The sequence below is a fragment of the Solanum verrucosum genome, unplaced genomic scaffold, assembly GCF_900185275.1.
Source record: "Solanum verrucosum unplaced genomic scaffold, falcon-dt-bn FXZP01000277.1, whole genome shotgun sequence".
Taxonomy (NCBI): domain Eukaryota; kingdom Viridiplantae; phylum Streptophyta; class Magnoliopsida; order Solanales; family Solanaceae; genus Solanum; species Solanum verrucosum.
In genome coordinates, this window is record NW_026019945.1 from 2433702 (window position 1) to 2444586 (window position 10885).

General features: G+C 35.9%; 2 protein-coding genes across 2 annotated transcripts in view; one reads left to right on the forward strand and one right to left on the reverse strand.

Moving 5' to 3' along the window:
• LOC125808907 (universal stress protein PHOS34-like) overlaps positions 1 to 10885 on the reverse strand; it is an 89368-nt gene that overhangs the window by 39488 nt on the left and 38995 nt on the right. The gene's annotated exons all lie outside the window — the stretch shown is intronic.
• Positions 1292 to 10659, forward strand: LOC125807832 (uncharacterized). Its single transcript, XM_049487566.1, has 13 exons — positions 1292 to 2557; positions 2924 to 3082; positions 3261 to 3468; positions 3596 to 3833; positions 3961 to 4111; positions 4226 to 4527; positions 6847 to 8129; positions 8346 to 8465; positions 8549 to 8679; positions 8765 to 8975; positions 9066 to 9303; positions 9644 to 9794; positions 9892 to 10659. Exons 1-13 carry the CDS (start codon positions 1292 to 1294, stop codon positions 10195 to 10197), a joined length of 4764 nt encoding a protein of 1587 aa, XP_049343523.1. The 3' UTR covers positions 10198 to 10659.

Sequence of the window (10885 nt, forward strand, 5' to 3'; positions counted from 1 at the left end):
AATGGAAATACTCTGTTTCAATTTGTTTGTCTAATTTTGATTTAAGGTGAAAAACAAATAACTAACTGTATTTTAATTTTTTTAATTAACAATTATTTTGGGGAAGTACCACAAGTAAAATGGAACAGAGGGAGTATAAGACTAAGAAAGAACTTACTCTTTTCGTCTCAATTTATGTGATAATGTTTGATTAGATACTGAATTTCAAAAATAAAGAAAAGCTTTTGAAATTTAATCTAGAATAAATTTGAGATATTTGGGTCCTAACATTTTAGTAAACGTCAACTTCTAACCTTGCCATGTCTCATTTGACAATTCATTTTCACCAAATGACAGACTGCACAATAGACGTGAATAAAGGTTTAACGAAGAAATGAGTTTAACAACCAGTTTTATTTTTTTGTCTTGATGAAAATATTATGCAACACATTTTTTTAGTTTGGTCTTAATTCCTCGAGAGAATTGATTTTGTTAGTCACTTACATAAAATTTAGTAATAAAGTATTTCAAATATTTTTAAACTATTCCAGATACATTTTTATTTCCAAGCCTAAATTTGGGACCACATCTACCCTTACTATTAACGGTTCTCCACTCAACCTGATTTTAATACAATATAATTGATGACATGGCTTGCTAACATTGAAAAAAATACATAATACATAAATATGTCTTTTAATTTGATAGTAGCTTGCATTTATGTCCTTTAACTTTGGGTGTGCTCAAGTAGATATTTAAATTTGTATAAAATTGAACAAATAAATGCACACGTCATATGTGGCATAGTACACATATGACGCCACATAAGATGTCGTATAGGGCATGAATTGCCACGTAGAACTCCAAGAAGGACGCCCTGTGTATACTTGTTCAATTCTATACAAATTTAAGTATCTACTTGTGCACATCCAAAATTGGATGACATATATGTCATATGAGACAAGTTAAATGGCACATTTATATATTATGCCAAAAAAAAATCCATTGTAGAGGGTAGAGGTAGAGTATTAATTATGTCGTGAGCACTCAATAGCTTTTATTTAGATATTGATAACAAAATTTGTGAAAAATCTTTAAAACTCAAGGCGTGTCAAAGATACTGTCCTTCGTAAACAAAGGGCCACGGATACACACGGCTAAAGAAGAAATCGTTCAAGACGGGATAGAACACGCTTGACTTATTCTAAAGAAAGAATCTTGGCTTTTCATCAGTAATGTCCCACCACAACTCATAACCATGCTACTATATATTACTTAAGCTTAGTAAAACACAATCAAATAATTCACAAACATGAATATTACTTGCATATTCATGTTCATGTTCATGTTCTTGTCTTCAATGCACCAATATTTTGGTGCTTTAGATACAATAACTACGACACATTTTCTCAAAGATGGCGACGACGATTTTATTGTTTCACGTGGTGGAACGTTCGAAATGGGATTTTTCAGTCCAGGTAAATCCAAAAATCGCTACGTGGGTATGTGGTACAAGAACATATCTGTTAGGACCGTGGTGTGGGTTGCCAATAGAGAAGCTCCTTTGAGGAGTAGAAATGGTATGTTGAAGGTCATTGAGCCAGGAATTCTTGTCCTTCTCAATGACACTAATAATGTTGTATGGTCAACTAATACATCGAGATCTGTGCAGAATCCGGTTGCACAGTTGTTGGATTCCGGGAATCTTGTTGTGAAACAATCTGGTCATGGTGTTAGTGATGGAAATTTCCTGTGGCAGAGTTTTGATCACCCAACTAATACACTATTACCAGGCATGAAGCTCGGTTGGAACTTTGTAACAGAACGAGAGGTGTATTTATCGTCTTGGAAGAATGAAGATGATCCAACTCCTGGTGATTATTCATATCAGAACATCCTGAAGAAGGGATCAAATGTGATATATCGCTCTGGAGTGTGGAACGGTCTTCGTTTTGGTGGGGCAAGAAACTCAAGAGACAGTACTTTCTATAGATATGGAATATTCTCAAGTAAGACAGAGGTGTACTTTGGATATAACCTCACATCTTCAGTTATCGCGACATTCATACTAAACCAAAATGGTGTAGCACAACTTTTGACTTGGGGTGATGGAGAACAGGGTTGGGTTCCTTACCTCATAATACCTGGAGATAACTGTGATACGTATAAGTTATGTGGCTCATATGGTAGCTGCAACAACAATGATTTTCCAGTACTTTGTGGATGTTTGGACAAATTTGTGCCAAACAATAGCAAAGATTGGAACAAGGCAGACTGGTCAGGTGGTTGTGTTCGGAGAACTGAACTAAATTGCCTTCAAGGAGACGTATTTTTGAAGTATTCGCAAATTAAACTTCCAGATACACGGAATTGCTGGTCCAATGTGACTATGACACTAGAAGAATGCAAGAACATCTGCTCTAAAAATTGCTCTTGTATGGCTTACTCAAATGCTGACATACACGATGGAGGAAGTGGATGCTTATTGTGGTTCAAGGATCTGCTTGACATTCGGCAGGTACCCAAAGGAGGACTTGATATCTACGTAAAAGTAGCTGCTTCTGAATCAGGTTTGCTTGTTGCTCTTTAGTGTTTGCAGAACCTACATAACATAATCAGTAGCATAATCAACTTCCCACAGAGATATCGATAGTGAAACTTAGTACTACATTTATCTTTGTTGGAAGGGCTACTTGCAGATGATAAGCTGGAGAAATCGAATGGAAAGTTAGGAAAATCACCTACCTGTATTCTGGCATCATCAGTTGGTGTAATTTTTGTAATCCTTAGCCTGTTGATCTACCATAGAATAAGGAAAAAGGATTTAGAGCTCAAAACGAAAGGTAAGCTGGATAAGTCCCTTTTTTTCCTTACATCTAATCAACTTCCATATCTAGTATTCGCAATTTAAATGAATTCACTTTATTTGCTGTTGACAGGAAAGTCAGAACAAAGTGGCAACTATAAGATGGATTTTAACCGTGGCAATTGCGCTGAAGAATTTGAAATACCATTGTTTGATTTATCAACCATAACAAAGGCAACCAATAACTTTTCAATAGACAGAAAGATTGGAGAAGGGGGCTTTGGACCTGTTTACAAGGTATCAACACTTTATGCCTGTTTAAGAAATACACCGATTTATTCCCAAAAGATAATCATGCATAGTACAGACAAAAAACTTTCCGGTCCTTCAGAGTAAAGCTTCATCTTAAGATTTGTGTACTTTCTCATCAAGATAGGTAAAGAAAATGTTAACATGTGGAGATTGTGATGTTTAGGGCATACTTGAAGGACAGGAAATAGCTGTCAAGCGGTTGTCTAGAACTTCCACACAAGGAGAAAATGAGTTCAAGAATGAAGTTATATATATTGCTAAACTTCAGCATAGGAATCTGGTGAAGATTCTTGGCTGCTGCATTGAAGATGAAGAAAAAATATTGATCTATGAGTACTTGCATAACGGGAGTCTTGATTCATTCATATTTGGTACTACTCTCCATCCAATAATGTGCAAATTATATACTAATTGTGTCACGGTGAACTGATGTCTATAGTAGTACTTCAGTAATCTTATTCCAAATAGTCTGTTAATGAGCTAACAAAATTTTGGCAGATGACACACAAAGCAAGGTACTAGACTGGCCTAAGCGATTTCACATTATCAACAGTATAGCTCGGGGAGTTATGTATCTGCATCAAGATTCACAATTGAGAATAATTCACAGAGACCTGAAAGCTAACAACATTCTGCTAGACAAGGACATGAACCCAAAGATATCAGACTTCGGCTTGGCAAAAATATGTGAAGAGGATGACATTGGAGCCCAGACAAACCGAGTTATTGGAACATAGTAAGAACTAAGAACCTCCTATACTTGGTAGCATTTTTCCTACCTAAGAAAGAATCTTGAGATAGTTAAGTTATGTTTTCCAGCATTAGTAACTCAAATTCTATTTTTGTGTACGTTTTATTTGCAGCGGGTACCTCTCACCAGAATATGCATTGCATGGGCTATACTCAGTAAAATCGGATGTATTTAGTTTTGGTATCTTAGTACTTGAAATTGTGAGTGGGAAAAGCAATAGACGATTCTCTCATCCAGATCATTACCTTAACCTACTCGGACATGTAACAATTTTCATTTTTTGTACTATATCTATCCGAACATATTTATCTACTAGTAACAAATATGTTACAAAACTACGCTAGCTTGCCATACTAATAAGCTTGTAAAATGTACAGGCATGGAAAATCTATAAAGAAGGTAGGTCGATGGAACTACTTGATGAACGCCTAAGTGATTCTTGTTCAAGGTCTGAGGTGGTACGATCAATCTGTGTTGGTCTATTATGTGTCCAACAATGTCCTGAAGATCGTCCAAGTATGTCGTCTGTTGTTGTCATGCTAAACAATGAAGGTGTATTGCCACAGGCTAAACAACCAGGTTTTTACATAGAAAGAAATTCGAATGAAGAGGAATTCTCTTCAAACCAAAATGCAAATGTTACAGTGAGTGACACCCCAATCACAATATTAGATCCCAGGTAGTGAACAATTAGTTCACTTGTTTGCAACACACTTTGTAGCAGTACCTGTGGTCAGTGGCGGAGCTAGGATTTTTAAGAAGGGGGTTCAAAATCTGAAGAAGTAAACATACTAACTAATTGAAGGGGGTTCGACATTTATTGTATATATACATAAAAAATAATTTTAACCATGTATGAATAGTAATTTTTTCCGCCGAAGAGGATTCGGATGAACCCCTACATGTTGGCTCCGCCCCTGCCTGTGGCTACGCTTGCAACGTGCTGCCATCGGTCATAATTGGATGTTTACACCAAATTCAACTAATTCAATAAATATCAAGTATTTGTTGGCTTGTTATATTAATGAATCTTATCTATTGATTTGATGTAATATTAAATACATATAAATATTTTTTGTGGACCTTAGATACCATGTTTGGCCATTTGAGGTCAATTTATAATAATGGACCATGCAACTTGTAATAAATGACACGAAAAGCATTTAACACTTTAAGGCTTTTGACTTTTTATGCTCCCTCCGTTCAATAATAGTTGTCCACTATATTAAAAATAGTTGTCTAATAATATTTGTTCAATTTAGAAAATCAAGATTACTTTACCTTTTGTGTCTATTTTACTCTTGTTATTAAATATTATTTATCATCTAATACATTTTTCAAAGTATTAAATTTAATAAAGTCAAAGAATAATATTGTATTATTTCTAAGGGGTGTGACAGTCAATAGTGGACACCTATTATCGGATAAATGGAGTAATAGATTCTACGACACTTGTTTGTCTTGCTTTAACTTTATCATGCAAATTTTTATTTAAAGATATTATCTTTTTTTCTTCCTAACCAAGACATAATTTAGGTATAATAGATAAATGTACCATTAAATTTGGCCTCAACCAGCATCTATGTCCTCCAACTTTGAGTGTGCACAAGTACACTTAAACTTGTATAAAGTTGAACAACTAAACACGTGCCCTAAATTATGAAGGACGCGAATTGGCGCATAGAGTGTCAGATAGGATGTATGAATCTACTTATACAAGTTTAAGAGTCTATTTGTACACCACCATTTTGGAGGGCATAAAAACACTGTATTATGCCATAATTTATGTAGTTCTTGTTCCCTTGTCGATTTCTTATAGAATATAGAATGTTAATGAGACTGCAGTTTTTTGTGATAAATTTCTAAATGAAATACTCTCTCTGTCCCAATTTATGTGACACATTTTGCTTTTCGAGAGTCAAACAGTTTAAGTTTGACCGAGAACTTGCTCATGGAATCTTCAAATTTTTTAAAATGAAATTTATATATTCGTAAACTACATAAAAAGTACTATAAGTCTCAATAATTGATAATTCAAAATAATTAAAAGATATATGAAAAAATTATGGTCAAAGATAGACTTATTTGAATTTCGAAATTCGAAATGTGTCACATAAATTGGGTATCAAACATTAAAGGGATGAAAGTGACACAACTTCAGGAGAAACATAATTATTTTGAAAACTTTCAACAAGAAAACAATTCAATTCTGCAGGCAGCCAACATAATGAGTACCAACAGCTTTAGTTTTTTAATTACCCTTCTAGTTCTGCCCAGATATAGAGAGTGAATCCCCTTTATTTTAGGGTAGTGTACAGAAAATACATCCATTTTTAATAATTAATCGTTAATTACTCAACTACCAAAGACCAGGTCAATTTTCACTGCAAATGAATGATGCAGATGAGACAAATTGCTTCTTTATACAGGAGGGCAAGTGGTGCGTGATCTAAAACTCGGTAAATAATGAATCTGCCTTTCTATCTTTTTCCACTTTATCAATCAGACACGTGACGTGTACGTAACTCCTATAACATGTATTGCCCTTTTTTACCATACATATCTATTGTAGTCATCCACTTATAACAGTAAGTAAAGTAATGAATGACTCGAGTAGGATGCCTTAATCAAATGAAAGTAGTTGTGTGTGACATCACTAATATATCCTCAAACAAATGAATTAATCCAAAAAAAATGCACACTTTTTTGGATTCTTATGTTTAATTTTGGAGCCTACAATTGCCAATCTGTTGGAACCTGCCAGAGTCCTGTAGCATAGGTAGCCCCATCTAGTCAATTGAATAAGATTGAAGTATTCAAAATCTGTTTCTAATACAAAATTCAAAGTATCTATTTGATTTCTGAGGTTAACTACTCGAAAAGAGACGAAAACAACAAGTCAAATATTTGTTGTTTAGAGAGAAATGTCATCTTATAACAGAAATGTTCTTTTGGTTTGATTTTTCACATTTTCCCAAATATTCCAAAAGGACTAAACAATTTCCATGAAACGCTTTATCTTTTTCTATTTCTGTTCCTCTAATATAGTGTCATTTCTATTCATATTTTCCACTGCTTTAGACACTATATCGAACGATAGCCCCATCAAAGATGGACATACCATAGTTTCAGCTGGTGGAAACTTTGAGCTTGGATTTTTCAGCCCTGGAAATTCCAAGAATCGGTATATCGGTATATGGTACAACAATTTACCTAAAGGCAGAGAAGTAGTGTGGGTTGCCAATAGAGTGAACCCACTGAATGACACTTCTGGCATATTAACAGTCAGTAGCAAAGGGATTGTACTACTCAATGGAAACCAAGATGTGATTTGGTCATCAAATTCATCGAAACGTTTGATGAATCCAGTGGCTCAGCTTTTGGACACTGGAAATCTTGTCTTAAAAGATGACAGTTTGGTAAATCTAAAAGACTATGCTTGGCAGAGTTTTGATTATCCAGACAGTACTTTGTTACCTGGCATGAAATTAGGCCTTAACTTGGTCACGGGCAAGTATTGGACCATGTCGTCGTGGAAGAGCAGTGATGATCCTTCTCCAGGAGAATATTTGGATCGCCTCGACACCAGTGGTTATCCTCAATTCTTTGTGTGGGAAGGTCCTGCAATACAGTTTAGCTCAGGAATATGGAATGGACATTTATTTGTTGGAGGACCAAATTTGAAACCAAATCCTTATTATACATTTGAGTTTGTGAACAATGACAAGGAGATCTACTATAAATATGAGCTTATCAATACTTCTCTTCCTACCAGGTTGGTCTTGAATCCAGCAGGCCTGCTTCAACGACTCTTGTGGATCGAACGGAACCAGAACTGGTTTCTTTACTCCACTGGACAGATGGATAATTGTGATCGTTATGCCTTGTGTGGTCAATTTGCGCGGTGCAACATCAATGACTCACCTCCATGTGATTGTTTGAGAGGATTTCAGCCTAAAAATCAACAAGAATGGGATGCAGCAGATTGGTCTAGTGGGTGTGTACGAAGAACTCCGTTGACATGTGGGACAAATGACAGGTTTCTGAAGTATTCTAGTGTGAAATTGCCAGATACACGCCATTCCTGGTTCGACAAAAGCATTGGCCTCGAGGAATGCCAAAGACTCTGTCTGAAAAACTGTTCGTGTACAGCATATTCCAATCTTGATGTTAAAAATGGCGGGAGTGGATGCTTACTGTGGTTTAATGAACTCGTTGATATCAGGGAATATGCTGAACTTGATCAAGATCTCTATGTAAGGATGGCTGCATCAGAATTAGGTAAGTCTCCTTATGCTAAGATGAATCATACCACAGGGAATCTTAGTAACTCAATTGATTGACTATCTGAACTTTCACCTTGTTGATGAGGGTTCAGTTCCCAACCTTGTAATCCCCTTTCCCATTTCCCATTTAGCCTTCCCCTACCCCCACCCCCATTTCAAAAATAAGAATCATACCGGAAGGTTTTCACAAGTCATAATGAACTTTTCACAGGTTCAGACTATATGGGAAACACAAGAATGTCAGTCATTGCAATTATATTAACAGTTTCAGCAATCATCCTTGTTGGTTTTCTATTTTGGTTTGCTATGCAGAGAAAGAAAGGGGAAAGAGGTTAGAAAATTTGTCCGTCGCGTTGAAAGTATAGTTATTTCATTCACCTCAATATCTTTACAAAAAGAAGTTCAATTTTACAGGAGTAGGAGAAGGAGAAGGAAAGGAAGATATGGAATTACCTTTGTTTGATGTGATGACTGTTTCTGCTGCAACTAATAATTTCTCATCTGATAATATCATCGGAGAGGGTGGTTTTGGATCTGTTTATCGGGTAACTAGAATTATATTCTCTGTATCTTAGTCAAATATATGAATGATTCTCTTGTGGCTTAGACTTCGCGTGGATTGTGTGACAGGGAAAACTATCAACAGGACCAGAAATAGCAGTAAAGAAGCTCTCCAAACATTCCGGACAAGGTTTTGAAGAGTTGAAGAATGAAGTTGTTCTGATTTCCAAACTTCAGCATAGAAATCTAGTTAGGCTTCTAGGCTGTTGTCTTGAAGGGGAAGAAAGGATGCTAATTTATGAATATATGCCAAACAATAGCTTGGACTTCTTCATCTTTGGTTCGATTCTCTTGACTCATTTCATCAAAAGATTCATCTAATCATATCAGCATTGTTCTGCTAATGCAAAATGAACTGATGTTTCTGCAGATGAATGCAGGAAGAAACAACTTCCCTGGGAAAATCGTTTTCGTATTGCAATGGGAATATCAAGGGGAATTCTTTATCTTCACCAGGACTCCAGATTAAGGATCATACACAGAGATCTAAAGACCAGCAACATTTTACTGGACAGTGAATTGAATCCCAAAATTTCTGACTTTGGACTGGCTAGGATTATTGGTGGTGACCAAAACGAAGCAAGAACAAAGCGAGTAATAGGGACATAGTAAGTTCAATTAGATAACTCATTGATGCTTTCATCTTTTCCTCTGTTAGAGTTCCACATTGGTTGGGGAAATTGACTGGTTTATATGGACTTGGGCAATTCTCCCTCATAAACTAGATTTGAGTTGAGTTAGACTCAAGTGTCATATTCTTAAATGGTATCAGAGGCAGGTAAATCCCGGTTGGGGCTCCTGGTCCATGTTGGTGGTTTGCTTATATGAAATTGGACAATCTTCCCCTTATGAGCTAGCTTTTGGGGTTGAGTTAGGCATGTGTCAAATCTTTACAACTTCCATAAAATCATTTAACCCATATTAAGCATTATATATGTCTTTGTGCAGTGGCTATATGTCTCCAGAATACGCAGTTGATGGGAAATTTTCAGTGAAATCAGATGTCTTCAGTCTTGGTGTTCTTCTACTAGAAATAGTCAGCGGAAGAAAGAACAGAACATTTCATCATCCAGATCACCATCATAGTCTTATAGGACATGTAAGCAAGATACAAATCCAGACATTTGCTTTTGTCATTTCATACTACATTTGTATTTCCTACATATCATTGAAAACTATACTTGATTTTTCTATAGGCTTGGTTATTATGGAATAAAGGGAAGGCTTTGGAACTAATCGATGATTGTTTAAAAGAATCGTTTGTGGAATCCCAAGTCCTAAGATGTGTTCATGTGGCACTGTTATGTGTTCAACGACTAACAGATGAAAGACCAACAATGTCATCAGTGGTTTTCATGTTAAGCCATGAAGAAGTGGCATTACCTCAACCAAAGGAGCCTGGTTTCTTCATAGAGAGAAGTACAGCTGAAACAGATGATTCAAATGAGAAAAGATGTATCAGTGACAATGTTTTGACATTAACAATTCTTCAACCAAGATAGCAATGGTGGAACCAGAAATTCAAGAACCTTCTATTGTATAAAGGTGATTCAACAACTAATGTATATACAATACAGAAATTCTGTTCATCCCTATATGTACAGCAAAATATTTTGACGAAGGGGCTTCAATTGAACCCCCTCTAGACCATGCAGCTCCGCCCCTGATTGTTATTGGACGAGCATTTACTAACATGCTTACACGGAACAATTGTGTATATCTTTCCGATATTTGATTAAGACTCAAGAGCCATCGGGACCATTGTGTCAAGTTGTGCAAATTGTCAGAACATGATGGAAATGGACATATAAGTTGTTACACAGTATAATGACTAATAGTAGATCTGAATGGCTAAATGATAGCCACTGACTTTGTTGAGCAATTATTTTTCCTCAGGACTACAAATCAACATCATGTCCTGGGGGAGTGTTTCTTTGCAATCACATTCATCATATCTTTTTCCACATCTCTATCACCAAACTCAAGTTTTGTGCAAACTTTTTCCTGGTTTTCTACCCGGTGTTCAGTACCAGCTTTGGGGGCAACTATTCAGGATTCCCTCTTTAGCAAGTAAAATTCTCCCTAGCAAAGGTAACTTCCTTCCCGAGGATTAAAACCGGGAAAATCTATTGAAATTACATATTATGTAATAACAATCTGCATAATATATTTTACTAGAAGTGAAGCCTA

Coding starts and splice junctions, on each gene's coding strand:
- LOC125807832 (XM_049487566.1), top strand. CDS start 1,292: ATGAATATTACTTGCATATTCATGTTCATGTTCATGTTCTTGTCTTCA. Junction 3,834..3,960: donor AACCGAGTTATTGGAACATA/GTAAGAACTAAG, acceptor TTTTATTTGCAG/CGGGTACCTCTCACCAGAAT. Junction 8,976..9,065: donor CTTGGACTTCTTCATCTTTG/GTTCGATTCTCT, acceptor ATGTTTCTGCAG/ATGAATGCAGGAAGAAACAA.